This window comes from Haplochromis burtoni, unplaced genomic scaffold, assembly GCF_018398535.1.
Source record: "Haplochromis burtoni strain Fernald_Lab_line unplaced genomic scaffold, NCSU_Asbu1 Contig_120, whole genome shotgun sequence".
Lineage (NCBI taxonomy): Eukaryota > Metazoa > Chordata > Actinopteri > Cichliformes > Cichlidae > Haplochromis > Haplochromis burtoni.
Window position 1 is genome coordinate 1,770,802 of NW_024582481.1, and position 19,248 is coordinate 1,790,049.

Here is a 19,248-nt window from a genome sequence, read left to right on the forward strand (position 1 = left end):
GTATTTCTCCATGCACCATGCCTGTTAACAAACATGACACACCACAGGCTTTCGCTGCTGCACGGCCCCTTTGAAGAATTTCATAACCGGTAAATGGGAACGTTATCTGAGATCCCGATCCCGATAGTGACCCGACTGCAAGCTGAGAGGTCTGTTTGGGAATGCGGGGGTTCAGATAGTGTGAGTTGATAGTGTGCGTTAGTGTTTAAGGAGCATAAAATACAGCTCAGGAGAAAAGTTACAGATATAATGCTGTGTGTGTATTTGTATATGCAGCAGATTATCGTAGCTTAATGTGATCTGATGTGTTGTTATTTGTGGACTGGGCTTTGCTCAGAAATATTCAATGTCTGTGATGTTTGGTACATGGTAATGTACCAGTGCAGGCCTTGAGGAATGACTACCTGGAGCGATGCTGTCATCTAGCATTTGCCTTTTATAATTAAAACAAGCTCCACTGTGTGTGTGTTTTTTTTCTGTGCGTGTGTGTGTGTCCGTCCATGCGGCTCATTTGTGGTGTGGTGTGATTAATGACTCCAGGGGCGAGTGAGCACTGGCGGTCAGCCCTTTCTGGTTATTCTGAGCTGACCTAGTGTGAGTGGGCCATAGTCGGCACAAAGCCTTAGGTGATCTCAAAATCCTTGGCCATTCTCTCACCTGTGCATCAGCTTCAGCACCGCAGGAATACTTTCTCTCGCTGAGAGAGGGGTGTGCAGATTCTACACAAGGACACACATTCAATCACCGGTAAAGGACACTCACTGTTTGCTTGCTTTCTTTCCAGCTCTGGCTGGAAATTCCTCTCTGAAAGGCCAGAATTGGTCTCTGAGTGTGCCAAAAATACAGTAATAATCATACTTCTATTAATATATGGCCATGCCTTTTTATCTATGAAGTGTGATTGCTTCATTGTGTATATAGGTAATGTCTGAGATGCAGTAAGTTGTTTTTACCTGTGTGCAAAAATGTCTTTGAACACACAGTGCAAAGGTCTCCAATCTCCAGAGAAACCAGTCCATAATTAGGGTGTGTGTCTGTGTGCATTTGTATGTGGGTTTTTTTCTTTCTTTCTTTCTTTCTTTTTTTTATTTTATTTAATAATCGACGGTAATGAGATGAGCGGAGGGGAGAATAATCCTGGATTAACAGCTTAAAAATGCATGTGTTGTCATAACAACCTCCTGATTGGGACTTAATCATTGAAATACAGTCACACAAACACTCATTCGCTCTCTCTCACACACACACAAACTCCCCAATCCAGGAACCACCAGTTGTCCGTGCATCAGATCGCTAGACACTCCTAGCTGTGTGCGTGTGCTGTTTATGCTGTGCTGGTGAATGTGTCGTTGACTTAATTAGAGAGTTAAGCAGGGTGCTCCTCTGAAGGGATTAAGGGGGAAATTATCAGAATCTGGAGACTTAATGCTGAAACCAGTTAAACGGAAGCAGGAGGAGGGGGATCAAAGCTCAGAGGAGAAAAGAGTTTGAGAGGTAGTTTGACTGTTTATACGCACATTCACATGTTCATTTATGTAAACTGTCCCCTTGAAGTCACGCTTAAGCACTCATATTTGGTTTAGGGTATACAAGCAATTTGTTCACCCTTTCAAAGCTGCTGTTTTTTTTGCTCTTTTTGAGTCTTGGGCACTCGGGATGCTGGAGAGGCTCATGGATATTCTGGGATGCTAAGCAAGAGCCTAGGAGGCGACAGAAAATCAGATAAGCAGGACAAAGACGACCGGACAAAATCGTCTCGACTGACTTTAGGATTGACAGGAACTGTGGGTCCTTCATCCCCATCATGTTCTTAACGCTGTGGCTGTGCATCCAAATTGTGAATTAACAACGTAATGCAAGTGATGTTATCTAACCAAAGGGTTTTCCTGACAGCCATGAATACATTGACCTTTATCCTCTGCTGTGAAACCATTTCGCCTATAGAACAGTTTCCTAATAGATGAACTGTGTGCACGGCCTGGAAAACCCTGCTGATGAATTGACACACAAACCCCACAGCTTTGTGGGACTCGTGTGATCATTAAAATATTCAGTGAGGCGCAAGGTTATGTCCGTTATGATTTATTTGACTCTTAAATGTAAGATTTGTTGAGGGAAAACTTTGAGGGGTTTTTTTCCTCATTAGTTTTCTGGAGAAACTCTCGTAAATAACTCTCAGAAAAGTCATCTTCATCATTGATCTGTGTTTTTGGTCAATATGGCTATTTTAGACTCTTCCCACTGCTGCTATTGTCTGAGGATTGAATGGGTTTGTGCATCTCTGCACGCTCGCAGTTTGTGTGTGTGTGCATAGTAATCTTTGGTGGGAACATCTGTCTCTCAGAGATAACATAACCGAGGAATTAGGCATGCTGTCTTACCACCGAGCATCACATCTCACTATTACAGCCCCCAAAATTATACCCTATTATACCTCTCTGTGTATATGTGTGTGTGTGTATGTGTGCAGATGAGTGTAAGCAATGTGCTGACAGTGTCATGTCCTTGGGGGACTGTGCCACATGTTAGAGTATCGCTTAGCCCACCACCTTCCCTAATCCTTAAATCCATTGTAGACCAAAATTCACATAGTCATTTCCACATAATACAAGTCTTACGCAAACAAGTTTTGACTCAACGAGAAAGCCAAGCAAAAAGTAAATAATTGAAATAACACAAAAAAATAGACTAGCAATCTCTATGATAAATTGGCTTTACGTGGTTCAGAATTATACACAGTAATGCAACGTTTTTGATGTAAAAGCTCTAAACAGCCTGGATCCGCTTAGCTTTCCATATATTACACCTGTCTGAGCAGTATCTCTTATGCATCAGTGGTGACAGATTACTCTTTGAAGTGTACTCTTTTATGGAAGTTCAAAAGCTCACAAAAGCTAACAAGGTGATGCATCAAAATCACAGAAAATTCAGAGTCCTATATGATAAAATATGTGATTAAAGGATCATCTCGCTATTCAACTCACGAAAAAGAGAATTTCTACCCTCTTCTTCTTCTTTTTTTTTACATTATTTTCCTTTTTGCTTCAGTGTCATTTGGTGGTTGAATAAAACAGTTAGAATAATACCCTTGCTGTTAGTATAACACCTACACCTAGGAGTGTACAGAGATCCAGTAAAAAGAGGGAAAATTGGAGAGAAACTGTATTACAGTCTCTTTTACAGCACAAGGAAAACTTTTAATGAATGTCACTGTGGGGGGAAGAGGAATAGGAAGGGCGCTGTAATAATAACACCACAAAAGCACATTGCGCTGCAAAGGTCTGTGCAGTACAACAGCATTCAAACATGTAAAAGATATGGTCTGAATGAAGGGAATTGAGATGACAAAGTGTAATGGTGCCTTTCCTTCTGCACAGTCAGAGAACAGCCGGGGGAGCTGAAGGCAGCCCCACTGACCTGGTTGAATCAAAGAGAAGGGTAGGAGGCGAGATCGCAAAAAAGGGAAAGAAAGGAAGCGAGCAAGAGACGGGGAAGTGTCTCATTTATACAACACTGCAATTTAGGTCGATGGAGCATTTCAGTAGCCGTAAGGGGCTCTTTTTGCTCAGTGCAATCTATAGCCTACCCGCAATCTAACAATCAAATGCGGTGCCAATAGAGGCGACCCTGCCTCAGCAGTGAGCTCTCTGTGACTGCTGGTGTATTTTGACCGAGTGCCAGCTTTAGTTTTTATTCCTCATTAATTCTCAGAAGCGATTGACTGAAGAAACCGCTTCCTCTCCATCATAAATCAACTCACACTCCTGAGTGTGTGTGTGTGTGTGTGTGTGTGTGCTCACACAGCAGCAAAACATGTACACACCAGGGGGCGAATCTTGGGGCTTAGGTAATGGTTTAATCAGTCACTGACAGAAAGTACAGTGATATTGCGATTGCTAATTTTCATGTGACCCCAGTTTGGATAAGTGTGTGCGTGGGAGCCTAAAAATCTAGTGATATAATAATGTGAAGATTCCGCTATTGCCTCGCTATTCATGGATAAATAGGCTTTTGAAATGACACGCTGTGTTTAGCGTTCAATCTCCACCTCTTAGGTTCTTTTGTGTGTGACTGTTTTCATGGATTTCCCCATTAGAGAGTCAGAGTTATGAACTGGAGCAGTTTGCTTTTATATGATCTCTGTGATTATCAGCATTTGAGGACGCAGAAGTTGCAGCACATTTGAGTGTCTCCAAATTAAACTCTGGGAAAGAATGGGGTAATAGTGAGTGTGCGTGTCAGAGAGGGAGAGGTAGCGATAGAAAGGTTTGATGCTGTAACAGCTGCTAATTATTGCTGCTCTATATTTCACACAGTCTGTTTGATCTCCGGTCCTGTGGAGAGAGATAGGGATTCTCGGTTTCTGTTTCTCCCAAATTCGCGCGCTTTACACACAGGCTCAAGGGTCACAGGGAGGAGAAAGCAGACCCGTGCTCTAATTACCGAATCTCTGCAAGAGATGACGTATTTGTAGCCAACGCTTCAGGACAGAAAGTGTACATTTTGTGTATTGCTTTTGAGCCTGTATTTATGTCACCCCTTGCTGAAGCCCCCCTCATGTGTTGGGCTGTGTTCACTGATATCACGGAGGGCAAATCAATCCAATCTCTCAAAGCGCTCTGGGTAGTCTAAGCCCATAGACCATCTGGATACCGCTCTGTTCTCTTCTGTGTTCTGCTCCCCGAGTGCCGGCCGCTGCAGTGATCAACTATTTGGCAAGCAGCTTTGACACATCACCAATCACCAGGCTTGAATACATAGCAACAGTTACCAGCATCCATAACCCTTGGCGAGATATGTAAGAAAGTCATCTGTGTGTGTGTGTGTGTGTGTGTGTGTGTGTGTGTTTATTCTTGTTTTTAGTGATTAAATAAGTTTTTTCTTCTATATACACTTTTAAAAAGTGTTGTTTTGAAACAGCTAGATGGTGAAATTTGGTTAAAGAATAAACAGATCTTTAAAAAATTGTAAAGGATAATAAGATGTACAGAATGTTTCGAGTCTTCTTCTACGGCTGACAAAAGAGTCACAATTAGTTTTTCTTTCGTGCCTCTGGGATGGTCAGGACACACAGTAACTGCTTTCCAAATCAACAAATTGCTGCATTTCTAAAAAACATTATGATAGAATAAAAATCTAATAATTTTGTACCATTTTAAAATCATCCATGTGCGCTCTTTGACAAAGGCTTGCATGAAAGATGTAACCACTGCAGAAAAACCATGCAGTATTAATTCTTAATTTGGACTTCATCAACAAGAATAAGACGGGGGAGGAAAAAAAAAAGCATGAAAGCCCATTTATTTTCACTCACGCTTTATTGTAACTTATCAGATTCATTCATTTCTGTCTTACAAACTGATTTGTTAAATGCTTCATGGAGGAAAAAAAACAGTTTTTAATGTCACACATGGAAGGTTGTGTAAAAGGTCTACCACTGAAGCCATGGAGTGTGGGGTAAGCATTGTACTACTGGTCAAGGTTAAATTCACATTTTATTTTGGTGTTTCTCATCATTCTAATATTATCATATACTGTCAGAATATTTACACTATAGAGAGAAAGCAGGTCTTTACACGTGTCAGATATGGAAATTAGATGTTGTTCTTCCTGCTGTGAATGAGTGTGTGTCATCAGAATTACCTTACACCCGCACATACAGTCCACAAGAAGGTTAAAATGTCTTTGCCATATTCACCGGCCACTGGAGCGTTATTTATGTTAGCTGAAAGTCACTCTCTAACTCAGATAACCTGTATGAAATGGAGATAAGGGGAGAGTATTATCACTGTCTCTGTCCCTGGCATGAAGGATACTTCAAAAGGCAGCTGGTCTGTCTGTGGTTCAGAAGGAAAGAGAGAAGATGACACAAGCTTAGCTTGTCTTTGAATAGCAGGTGCACCTTTCTCTTTATTTTGCTTGTGAATGAGGAATGATGGAAAAAGCAAGGGATCAAAGTCTGTTCTTTCACTGTCTGTTTAAACACAGCAAAGGCTAAATGGAGAAACAAATTCTCATTTGAAAACAGTCAATAGTTTGGCTGTTTGTGTGTATGCATGCGAACGAGCATGTGTGTCTTGGTGTGTATCTGTGTCTGAAGGCATATGTGCAATAAGAGTTGGAGTTGATACTACTAAAAGCACTGACACATCCCGATTTCAAATAGCAGGCCTTTCTTCAAACCATACATTCCTCTTTTCTCTCTCCCACAAGCCAGTGCTGCCAAGAAAGATTAATAAACACGGCACCCACTCTCAAAATCATAACGCCTTCTGTTGAAACTTCACTGGCCACGATCTGTCCATGATAGGCTGTGGATTCAAAGGTTGCAGAGCTACTGGGGAGAGTGGAGAGATTGGGGTTGCGTGGAAAGTGGGCGACTGGGGAAGGAGAAGGGTGGGAGGATGTGATAGCAGGATGGAGGGAAACAGGGAGGAGATGGAGAAAGGGGCGAAGTGAAGATGATGAGGGAGGGAAGGGTGGCGAGGGGTGAGGGGGTGAGGAAGTGGAACTGGCTGTGGGTGGATGGCAGGAGAGGGGGGTGAGCTGGAAGTCGAGGAAGAGTGAGGGGGCATGGATAGGCCTGTGTGCTGTAAAATGATGTGATGGAGATTCGAGAGAGGGGAAGATGGTGCGAGTGGGGTGAGGTTTGGGACACCCAGAGCTATGGGCTGACTAAAGTTCTCTTGTGGGTTGACGTGTGGAAGTGGGAGACTGACCTGGAGGGTGTGGTGTACTTGCTTATGCATCGTGTCTGTGTGAATTAACTGGGCTTGAGGCTGCGGAGATGAGTATTGCTCCTCTGAATTCCCACAGTTCTCTGTCTGCAGGTTGTGTGTGTAGTTTGCCTGCGTGCTTTTGTCTGTGTTTTCTTGTATGTTTTCCAGGACTTTCTGCATGTGCTCTCTTGCCTGCTCTTGCAGGAGACGATATTTGTCCATCTCTTCAGCGGTAAAGCTGATCGGCGGAGCTGTCTCTCCACCTGTCTGTTCATCGTCAGTTCTAATCTGTGATGGGCAGGCATTTGGCATGCTGCTGGGATTTGACCCAACTGGAGAACATTTCTGACTGTCAGTGGTTGCTCCAGGATCTGTGCCACAACTCTTAGCTTCCTCTTCCTCTTCTCTCTCCTTCTCCTGACTCTTCTCAAGCAGCCCCTTTTTCTTCTGAGCCTTTCGCTGAATTGCAGGTAGTTTTCCTATAAGGGGCAGAAGCAACCTAGATGGTTTTTGTAGCAGTAACTTACTGGGGGATAAAGCTGAAAGGGTTGCGCCTGGGCCCCTCATGTTGACAGAGGCAGAGGGCCCTTGGCTAGACTGTGAATCCTTTAGCTGTGAAAGACTTCGGTCACAATTATGTGTGTTGACACTTGGAACTGTCGGTGAAAAAGTGGATCTGTTGGGAGATGAATGTGTGAACGGGCTCGAGGAGAGAGCAGATGAAATGGACGTGAGGCTGCTCTGCTTTTTTGCCTGCTGACTGGCCTCTGCAGCCCCCGAGGACGTCTTGCAGGAGCTAACTGTCAACCCATCCATAGTGACTCCTGAGCAGGTGCTACTCCTGCTCCACTCCCAGCTCAGCTCAGACATGTTGGTGCTGCTACAAGGGCTGCAAGAGCGTGGGCTGTGGCATCTGCTGTCCTGTGTGTTGATCACACTCTGGCAGCTGTACGTCTGTCTGCTTGTCCACCACTCAGGGCTCGAGAAGTGTGTTGAACTTGAGCGTCTGGTGCCTGCACATATCCTTGCACCGCCCGGGCTGTCTCTGCTGTCAGCTCCTGTCCTGGAGCCTGATGTGGACCTGTGTGTCCCCCTGTCTTCCCAGCTGTCACTGCTGCCCCATGTCCATCTATCCCAGTCGACATCTTCAGTGCTAAGATGTCTGCGCCTTTTGCCCCAGCGCTTAGGACTGGGGCTAAACCTTGCAGCCTTATCCCACTCCACTGCTCTGCTCCTCGAGCTCCACCCAGTCCTTGACCTCACCTCCTCACTACCTCCAGGACAGGCCCCTCTCATCCACTCCCACTCTTCTGTACCTGAAGTCAGGCCTCTGTCTCGGCCACCTGAATGCCCTTGTGTTTCCCTCCCCCTCTCCTCCCAGAATTCACGATGCCTCAAACTCTTCCTCTTACTATGAATGAATTTCCTGTCCCCTTGGAGGAGTTTTCGCTTTTTCATCGAGCTGTTACAGCAGCTGTTGTCAGGGTAACAGCAGTCAATGAAACTCCTGGGGTTGCTATGGTGACCCCTTTCCCAAAACAGCTTTGAGTTACATCCTGGTGAGAAGGAATGTAAGGAGAAGTGAGACCGCCAGGGAAAAGTCGCCGCATCTCCGTCTCGCTTTCCCTCCTTCTCGGTGTCTCGGTCTGCTGTGTGTCTGCTGAGATGGGAGTAGACGCTGGAGTGTTCTGCCTGCTCTCTGTCTGGCTGTGACTGGCATTCAGTGCTGTGGCTCCTATGAGGCCTCCTCTTCCTGACAGAGACAGATACTGGCTCAGCCTCACATCTCCCCAGGAGACAGCTGCTCCCTGCTCCCCCCACCTTCCTCATCCTCGTCTCTCTTTGCCTCCTTTTCTTTCCCCATCTCCCTCCAGTTTCTCCTCTCCTCTCTCTTCCAGTGGAGACTGTAGAGATAACACTCCTCACTTTGCACCTTGCTGATTGGCGCTTGTCTGAAGTTTTTTCCTTCTCAGCCATCTTTCTCTTCCCCAGCTTGTGTTTCTTTGTGCTGGCTTTCCTCTTTTTTTGTGATACTTCAGAGACACCCACATACGGCTGTGGAGCACTGGCACACTTGCACATTGTCTCACTCCCACACTCACACCTGGATGGACTGATGCACATCTCCTGTGTGCCAGGCTGGGTGACAGACTCTAATTTACAGCTCAGGGCTGTGATGGCTTTCTCCCTGATCCCTCTCGCACCCTCTAATCTGCCTCCCAGAGGATTCTGGAAGTTTGTGTCAGAGCTGTCACTATGAGTGGGGTCAAATGGATGGGGAGCTGCCCGCATGCAGTTCTCCATACTTAGCATGCATCGTTCTTTTTCTGGTCTTCTTTCTGATGATAAAAGGTTTTTGTTCTTTAGGAACAGGTGTGCTTCTGTCTCCACATCGATATGTTGCTCTGCTTTGAAAATTTCCGCAGCTTTTTTCTCCCCGTGTGCTCTCAACTCTTGTCTTATCTGTCTTTGTAAACACGATTGAGTGTCTGGTTTAAGAATAGCTGGTACACGTAGTTTTGATTCATCTGAAAGGGAACACAACTGATTTTGTTGTGAGTCCTTCAGATCCTCTGCGACTTTTTCTGGCCGTTGAAGGTTCAAGCAGAGCGGGTTGCAGCTGTAGGAGATGTGTGGTTGAGACTTGGTGAACTTAAGCAAACTGACAGGCCATCTCAGACGGGTAGAGCCATCCTTCCCGAGCACACACACATCCTGACTCGCCTCCCGCTCGCTCTCCGTTTCTTGCTTTTCCTCTGACTTGCCTTCTGTGTGTTTGGTATCCGTGTGTGCTACTGCTGATCCTATGCCCCATACGGTCACCTGAGACGCTGAGAACAGCGAATCATGACTCTGATTATCAGGTGCTGATGTGGAAATAGGAAAGTGTTCTTTTACTAAGTCTCTTTTTTCAATCTGTTCCTCCTCCTTTATGGCCTCTCTTGGGAACGGGTGCATGTCACTTGGTAAGACACTGTCAGTGCCAGATTTATCCTTTTTTTCACTTGCGCTGTGTTTCCTCTCATCTGCTACCCCAATTTCCCTGTCAATATCTTCAATTATTCCCCTTATCCTTTCTTTCATTTGTTCCCTCTTCTCTCTCTCCTCCTCCTCCAGGTCTGAAAAAACAGAGGCAGAAGGCTCCAGCCTAGGCCCCCTGCGTGAGAAACAGAAGGATACTCCAAGTCTGCCTCCCACTCTCCCCTGTGAAGAGAGAGGCAGCTGAGGATACAGGCTGTGGCAAGACTGGGGGCTCACTGCAGGAGTGTTTGTATCGGCTGTCTCAGTCACTAGTGGGGATTCTGCTAGAGCAGTGGCCGGTGGTACTTGGGAAACAGAGTTGCACAGATTTTCTGACGGGTAGCTGACAGTAGTTGTCCTGGGCTGTGTAGAAGTGGATCGCTGGGGCTGGCACAAGGGTTCAGGTCTGTCCTTAGGGCTGCGGTCTCTTTGTGTCACATCTTTATCACGCTTCTGACTCACAGCTCTGACTGTGCGTCTTAGGCCATAGGTCCTTCTTTGGACTCTGCAACGAGATGTGATAGGACAAGCATATGTGACTTTAGCTGATAATACTTGTCTAAGTTTTCCTGGCATCACTCTAGATTTACACAAAGCCACTTACTGTGGCATCGTTTTTGGGTGAGGTTATGCAACAATGCAAACTTTTCTACCACAGCTCAAAGCTGCTGTTACGACACTTACTCTTAAATTTAATGCAGTCATGAAAACATTAATTGTTTGAATAATATGGAAATCGATAGAGTTTTAGACTAATAGATGGCAGAGTATATAAAAAGGAAAGGGACCTAAATTTTTAGTATAGACTCTATCTTTATAACCTAACAAGGAAAAAGAAAGAAAGCAAGAAGAGAAGGAAAGGAAAGGTGCGTTCTATTGGTAGTCACAGTAATGCTGTTCACATATTGCTACCTGATTATAGGAAACACATTTAATTGCACAGGGAATAGTTGCAATCAAGTTGATTATTGCATGATGTATTGTCTTATTGTATTAGTTGTTTTGATTGCTTTAGGTGAGCAAGGCGGGAAGCAAGTTTCCTCTCACAATTCACTTTGCTCATTTTATTTACTCATGGTTATTCTGCTGCTAATTTTTCACTAAAACCTCATGTCCTCCACCTACAAATGAATCAGATGCTCCGAGTGTCAGCAAGAGTGTGTCTTCATGATATATTTACTTCACCTGTGGACCTGTGGCCTAGCTAAGCCAGCTGAGCGCTCTCACATCTGTGGACGCATCCATCAAACCTACGAATTGTTGACTGGATGTGACGCACTCTGACCCCCTCCCCCAGGACTCTTGCCCCTGGTCTCATTACACGCATGCTGCCACATGCACGAATACACACTCCTCCCACTCACCGCTGAGTTTCCTGTTGCAGCTGTGCGAGCTGGTGCAGACGCCGAAGAGCCTTCTCCTGCTTGCGCTGGTCCTTCCATGATTTTGAGGCTACGTTACGAGCAAACTCTCTGTGCTTGAGCTCCTTCAGCCTCTGCAGGAAATGGCAAGAAAGAAATAAAGAGGGATGGAGAGAGGGACAGAATCCATATGTGGACGGAGAGCGGAGATGCAAGGGTGGGAGAAAGAGGAGAAGTAAGAAAGAGTTAGTTTTAGGAAGCTCTCTGCAGGCAGCTGTCTTTCAGATCATACACATCAGTCAGCAGTGTTTGCAGATGTTCTCCTCCAAACCTCATGTCCAATTAACTCCATTCAGTCTTCAAGAAAGGACCCTTCCTTCAACACACAGCTTGAAACCAAACACCAAAACTAGTGAATAGTAGATTACATGTGTGGTTGAGATGAGCGGAATAGGCAGTTTCATGATGCTGCTGCTCTTTCTGAACCATTAGAGCGACATTTTTCATTTTGGTTAGCGCCCTTCAGTCCTACTGTGTGCCATAGATTCAGTTTATTAGTTATCACAGCTCAAATAGAGGTACTTTTGAATCTATGAAACAGGGAAGAAGACATTTTGTTTGATGATGTTAGAATGACACACTACCAAACACAAAGGCACAAGATTAAATGCTGTAAAGGCCTGACATTTTCTTCTAGACTGCTTTTTGTGTTGTGTGTGTCTGTGGGCACTTTGTAAGCAAACTGGTTGGTCTTTACCTCCATTATATTACAGGATAATTATTAATTAGTTCAGCTTTACACATGTGTGTATTTATATGAACTTATATGTCTATAGCCATAGGTGCACCAGTTCTCTTGGGGAAACAATGATTCATGCGCCTCTCTCCAGTTTCCATTTTCTGACACACTTTAATCCCTTCTTTATCCATGCTTGGCAGGTATATGTGCACGGATGCTGGTGTCTTTCTTTTTGTCTGTGCATGTCTGAAGGGTAAGGAGGGACTCGGGAGTTTGGGGATAGCTGCAGTATTGTGCACCACCATCCATCCTATTTCCCCTTTTTATTGAATCACATATTCTCATAATCTCAGCTGCTCCATAGCTTACGCATCCAAGATTTGTTGTTTACAATATATACTCTTATCCTGTAGTGCAAGTTGCGACAGGATTACACCGCACTCATTTTTAGATTATGTTATACCATTATCTTATCCATCCACGCAATATGTGTCACACTCAAACACACACATGCACACACGCACGCATGCATCAGATTAGCCTCTTACGCATCAGATTTATTTATACAGTCACTCTCTTTCACACCCAGATGCTGTGCAGGAGCGGACAGTTTTCAGGTTAATCCCAGCTGAGTCTTGCACAAGCTGGTGTCTTTTTACATTATCACTCAATGCTTAGCATCCATATGTCAGCTCACTGAAGACAGCATTAGGTATATACCATAGAATCAACACTCATGCGGTTCGTATTCCTTAAAGACACTATCTAAGTTCTTGTGGAATGTCTGCAGATGTGAGCAATCATATGCTAGTGTACATCAAAAAGCCCTGAGTCGTTGTGATGCCAATGGTATTCTATGGGAAATATTAATCTTGTTCAAGCACGGAGGCATTCATAATGAACAACTGTGAATGGAGCCAGCAGGCCTAAGGATGAAAAATTTGTTGCACTGCATTGTGCTATAAAAAAAGAGTTGTTGTACTGTAAATGTCAGTGGCAATGCCTGAGAGAGAGAGAGCAGTCTGTAATAGATGAAATATATGAGGATAAATACTTCCTGCTTCCTGCCGCATTTGCACTCTTCCAGGTTATTGTTCTCTCTTAAACCATGTCCTACTGCAGGCAGACCTGAAACTATATTTAGAGACAAATCAAATATTGCACACAGTACCAGTTTGGCTCAATACACAGGACAGACATACTTCAACTTTAAAAGTGGCTACTTTTGTCTTCAAAGTTGATGTCATGTCCCCAACTGCAGGAAATGATGTTCCTGCTCTCCAACATGCAAGCCTTGCTATGTGCTGTGAAGCTCAATGCGTCTGTCAAAGCTTCGATCAATATTCCTTTAGATGTGTTAAGGAGTGCTCAGGCTGAGGCAACTATGGATGAGTCAGAGTTGATTCATATCCACTAGGGCCCTAGAATGAAGGATGATGTATTCTTAGGTAGCATTTGAGTGGCCATGCTAATGGGCTGATTGCCTTTTATTTAAAAGGGAGTGTAATTCTGTTGTAATGAGCAATTTCTGTAATCAGCAGTAAATGCTGATAAAGCCCTGTATTCAGACATGTTTATCCCTGAATCGATGACAGCGAAAGAAGACAGAGCAAACGCAATCAGCTTCCATTCTCCAAAGCCAATACTCCTGCAGGGAAACTGTCTTCAGCTAGAATTTCATCTGTTGTCTGCTCTGTGGGCAGAGTGTACATGCATTTCTGTACTTGTGTGTGCGCGCGTGTGTGTTCCTACAGCGCCAGTGGCTACTGTCAGCTCAGTGCCTCATGCAGCTCGTTTCATGTGCCTGCCGCTGGCTAAAACAAAGCATTAACATTGGCCTGCAGTTGCCTCAATTTATTTTCAAAGAACAATGACAGAGGAGGAACAGTCTTATTTAATGTTTATTTCATGATACATAGTGTGGGTGTTCAGAAGTGGGAAGCGGCTTGGCTTGTTTGAGAGATTGCCTGCATTTGAAGATGAGTGTGTACACGGGTAAGTGCATGTCTGTATGTTTGCACGTGCAAGTGTACGCCTTGGAAAGACAACAGATAGCTGTAGGAGAATGAGCTATCAGAAGAACCTACAGCTTGTTAGTCCAGAGTGGAGGTTGTGTATGAAAATGGATGTGAACGCAGAATGCAGAAGAAAACCTGCTGCTGAGGCTTTTTCTAATGGTCCATTGGCCTTATCTTGTCCAAACTGGAATAATGGAATCATACTTAAGCTATGACTAATAGCTCTGTGTTATTTGGTACTGAATATTTTTCTTTTTGAAGGAAGTACAAGCTGAGGAATAAAGTGAATTTTAGATGCATTTTTATGTACCAGTGACATACAAATCAACAGCTCTGAGATTTGGCCTAGAGGTAAAAAAGAACTATTCTATCATGAATTTGTGGCTTACAAGCCTGGTGTACATCTGCAATACTGTGTTGTATTTGTTTAAAATAGTCATTTTATTTTTCATGCAGTAATAACTCAGAAGCTATGTTGAAATTTTCCTGGAAATTCCTGGAGACCCTTTTAAGCACTCATACTAAACACTGTATTATCACCTTATTTCTAAAATTAGGAGATTTGCTTTGCTTTTAATGCTCTGCTAAATCATTCTCCCTATTTGGTTCACAGAGACATTAGATTCCAAATTACCAAATTAGTGTGCTGTTACTTCTGTTATCGGGGATTTTCTGATATGTGCAACACAATGAAAGCCAGCCAAAGACACAGACCTAGAATCTCAGCTGCATACAAAAACTAAGACACCATCAAGAACACCGAACTTTCCAATATTTGTTATCTTAACCTCACTGTCTGCAAATATTTCTCTAAACTATATCTGAAAAATGTATTTTGAACAGCTTCTGATGTGTTAACTGAAAATAAACAACATGCTGTTTTTGCTTCAAACCTTCATCCAGCAAACCTCTCAGCTTCGAGGGGAAAACCCCGGCTATGCGGCCCGGCCAGTCAGTCAGTGAAAGTTGCCCCATTAGTGATGATGCTGGTGACTTTTTCCGTGTTTAGCCTGTGGTGATGGTGCTGTGTGGATTGCAATCGATTGAGTGTTTCTTGTAAACCGAGTAGAGTTTTTACTAGAAATGTGATCATTTACAAAAGGTGCTATAAGTGAGTATTCATCTGTTGGCATTGCTATTGAGCTACAGTATTTCAAAGAATGCACAGTCTGACTTCTTTGAGATAAAAATCAATAGGTAGATAAATGACCCCCCGCCCTTTTTTTTTGCATGAAAATCTAGAAGTTTTGAAACAAGATAAAGTATAAGAAAATTTTGGACTTCGCCCCGGTTTTTGCATGCTGCTTGGATAAAGTTCCTAACATTTGTCAGATCACTGACAACTCTATTGGGTCATAACAATGTCCCTATTTGCCATCACACAGTAAGAAAGGCTTTGTGAATAACTTTTAACTTTCCAATAATTCCCATTAATATTACCTTTTTTGATTCATCCCCAGTTTGCAAAGTTATAATGCACATTGTCAGACAAAATGACCCATTTATTAATATCTGTAAACATAAAACTTGTTGTAGCAAAATTCTTATTTACTGTGTATGTCTAGTATATACAGTACCACAGTTACTTTATTAACTCTACTATAGCATTTATACTAGAGACTCATTTTTTATTATTATCTTGTTTTTATTAAAGCGTCTTTGGATATTTGCTTTAGGTGCTACGACTTCAATTACCCTGTGCTGGATCAATGTGGGCTATTTAATTTTATATCAGCCTGTTCAACTGGAAATCTAAAATATAATTGGAGTGCTAGGTGTGTGCGTATAGGCTGTTTGTGTTTGCTTGTGTGCTTTCTTCAAGTTGAAGTGTGCCACCTCAGTATGTGTGCTTGTAAGAAATGATGCGGTTGTCACACTCCTACTGTTACCTGGTGAGAAACTGTGCCCAATGGGCAGACTGACATGGACATGTAAAGCAGCTTTCCATCAAAACGCATAATACTAACACACCCAAACTCTACAAGAAAATACGGTTAAAAAGAAAAAAAAAAGAGAGAGAGAGAGAGAACCTGTGTGTTAGTTTTTGTGTCCCTACACAGTGTGTATGTGTGCATCTCGTGTACCTGTTTGTGTGCATGGTCGTAGGAGTTGATGTGGTTGTCAAACTCCTGGTGTCTGAGGTACTGCTTGTCACACAGCTCACAGTAGAAAAGAGCCTTCAGATCCTCCACCGAGCAACCCAAAGCCCTCTCCGTGCATTCCTGGAGAAAGAGATGGGAAGAATGAGTGAACGTGTTGGACGGATTGGGAAAGAGAAATGAGAAAGACTCAAGCTAGAGGCATAAACAGACAGCGATATAAAGGGTTAGAGAGGTAGAGATAGAGAGCAAGAGGAGTCAGGGAGTGGGGAGGGGGGGATCAAGAGAATGGAAGATTGTTAGCCATTTAGAGGAAATCTGCATCCCAGAGAAATCAGCAATATTAGCCTCCACATGTGCTCTGCATAAAACTGTTAAACGGCTTGCCATTAAAGCATGTTGCCTTTGCTGCCACTGCTGGAGGCTGGACAAAGCCCTGTGCTCATGGCAACTTGAGCCGGGGGACACGTTTAATACAGCCGCTATAATAGAAACTTGTGTATGTGCTAAAATGGCATATAGTCTGAATCTCTCTGTGAGGAAACTGATGTTTGACAAATGACACCCCCCCCCCCAAACAAAAAAAACCCCTAAGCATCTGAAACGCACAACTTGGACTTTTTGTACAGACAAATACACACAGAGACATGCAGGTAAATAGCACATGGATAGAGATACAGATACACAACCGCTATGCAAATGGCACACGGACCTTAGGGAGTAAATCGCTTGTCTGCATGCTCACATCAGCCAGAGGGCCTTTTTTATGGTCTGAATACATGCACAGTGTTGTGTACAATAGATGTGTTTGCTTCCTTGTGTGTGACTGTGTGTGTGTGTGTTGAGGAGTGTGTGCATTCATGCCATGCTCTGCTTCAGAATGTAATTTCCCTGAGGCTAGGGGCTGCCAATAAACACTATTGAATTCTGTTCTACACTGACATGATGGGAATTTAATTTGAGGTTGTCACTTCTTTCTCTCTCTCTCTGCTTCTTTCCTTTCCTTCTGTCCATCTTCTATCTCTCGCTCCCTCTCTTTTGTAGCACTTATTCCGTCCCTCCTTTTTATGCTCCTCCTTCAAATCACTCTTCTTCTCTTTCACTTCACACTCCCCACTCCCTTTCATCCTCTCTATTTGCCTTTTTCTCCCTTTCTGGCATCCTCTTTTTTTCTGTTTGAGTCCCGGGTCAGGCAGTGACAGAGTCTATTGGCCCCAATTTGTTTCCGTAATATGCCTGCACACAGGAACAGAGGTGAGAGGAAAAGAAGGGGAGGATAAGAGTGCAGGCAAGAGGAGAAATAACCCCTGCCTGCATCACAAACACACATACAGATTCTCACAAGCACCTCAGCGTTATTATTGCCAGTAACAATCATCATTAAGCGTTATTTGCTACATCCAGGTACTCTACTCACATACATTAACCTGCAAAATAACTTGCTCTTCCTCTGGCTGTGCAGGAATTTATCCAGTATGTGTGAAGGGTAAGGGAGGCTGAAGGACAGGGTGGTAGGACTCTCCTATACTAAAATCAACACAAAGGTAACTAATATACATTGATCCTGTGACGTTCCAAGAGTGCATGGTATTGATCTGCCTCGCGGGCTTAAGTCACTGCAAGAAAATGATCCAATCACCCGGAGCAGTGCTCATTTGAGCGCTGCCGGTGTGATAAGATTGAGATAATGAATGCTGTGAATTGGTCAACTGTAGGGCTTATGCAAGATTACATAGGAACCGTGTAAGTGAATGTCAGTGGATGTGTGTACATGAGAGGTTTTGTATATTTCTGTGCGCTTGCCTTTCCCAAACCCTTTCTTCTCACCTCTCTGACTCTGTCAGGATAATTACTTTTAACAACGAGAAAAATATACATAGAAAGATGTGAGAAAAGGTGTGAACACATCATAGCCGAAACGTGCACTTAAGTGTGCGTGCGTGGGCCAACTCAGAGGCCATTTGTTTATGTCAGAAGCGTCTTGGCAAGAGGTTGCCCATTTTTCTTCTGAATGCTGAAATCAAGCGCGCTAGCTTTCATTTGGTTGAAATGTTCACATCTCATACAAGTTTCCACTATAGGCACTCTTATAGAAACACCTCTACATAGTTAGTCCCCTCTTATACACACACTTATGCATGCACAGTCACACATAATGTGTCAACCTGATATACCGGTGCCAAATTAATCTAGACCTCAATTTACCTCACTGGCATGAATCTGTTTGCAGAATAAGCACAACTGATGTATCTGCAGACCTGAATGGACAGTGATTGTTTGCATGATTATGCGTGTGAGTGTTTGTGCAGAGCTGTGAGCTTCCATGCTTTTTTTCTTTTTCTTTGCGCTTATCCACAGTTTGTAGGAGAAGTGCCAATTTATCCCTTTTTATAACTGAAATTGTGCCACAAATAGGAGTCGTTTTGGACCATGACCAGAGTTTCAGACACACAGTTTAATGTCTTTGAGCTGCTGTGGAAATGAACAGGTCACGCTTAAAGTGTTTTACAGACGTGGTTTGTCAGCATTTGAGAATATGTGCACTGCAAACTAATGATATACAATATATTCATGAAAAATGCCCCCAAACATGAATATCCTTTTGGGAACGTCTGGGAGTTCTAGAGATTTAAACTGTGGCAGCACCTTTTCTGATTCACTGCCATCATTACAGTTCAGACTGCCCCTTTTTTTCTTTTTGATGACTCCTATGGTATATAAAATCAAAAAATGCTCATTAGCAGTGAACATGCTGCACTGAGGCTTGTGGAGATGATTTTTAAATAACTGTAACTACATTTGTTTTTTAAATTCTTCATCTCTGAGTTGACCTTCAAGACTGCTGAACAGCACCAGAAATCAAAGAACCATATGATAATATGCTTATCAGTGTCATAATGTAACTCTTACATCTTGACATTGAATTGAAGTCAGGTGGAACCATGTCAAGGACAAAGAGGAAGCTGGATGAATTTATGAGGTTTTCAAGTAATTAATTAATAAGATTTCCAGCTAAAGACAGCTATAGGATACTTCACTGACTGAGCTGAATTACAGCAGCAAACCATGCAGGCCATAATGAGAAACTTCTTGCAGAATAATTAGGACCCTTTAAAAATACAAAATGGAGTTGGTGGCATATCTCTGAAATATATTATAACTTAAATATGACTCTTTGAAAGCCACTTGAGCTAATTTCAATAGGATAGTCAAATATTTTGAGTCACAAAAACAAATTTATGTGGTGTCTGTGTAAGAGTGTATGAGTGGTTATGTATTCTGAAAAATCAA

The 19,248-nt window shown here is 43.3% G+C and overlaps 1 protein-coding gene across 2 annotated transcripts in view; it reads right to left on the reverse strand.

Annotated features, from left to right (window-relative positions):
* LOC102298991 (G patch domain-containing protein 8) overlaps positions 1 to 19,248 on the reverse strand; it is a 38,939-nt gene continuing 19,691 nt past the window's right edge. For both annotated transcript variants that reach the window (XM_005934827.3, XM_005934826.3), the window contains exons 3-5: positions 15,943 to 16,080; positions 11,105 to 11,235; positions 1 to 10,245 (exon numbers count right to left, since the gene is read on the reverse strand). In XM_005934827.3, the coding sequence (XP_005934889.1) occupies positions 6,261 to 10,245; positions 11,105 to 11,235; positions 15,943 to 16,080 (4,254 nt within the window). In that variant the 3' untranslated portion in view covers positions 1 to 6,260. The remainder of the gene's footprint in view (positions 10,246 to 11,104; positions 11,236 to 15,942; positions 16,081 to 19,248) is intronic.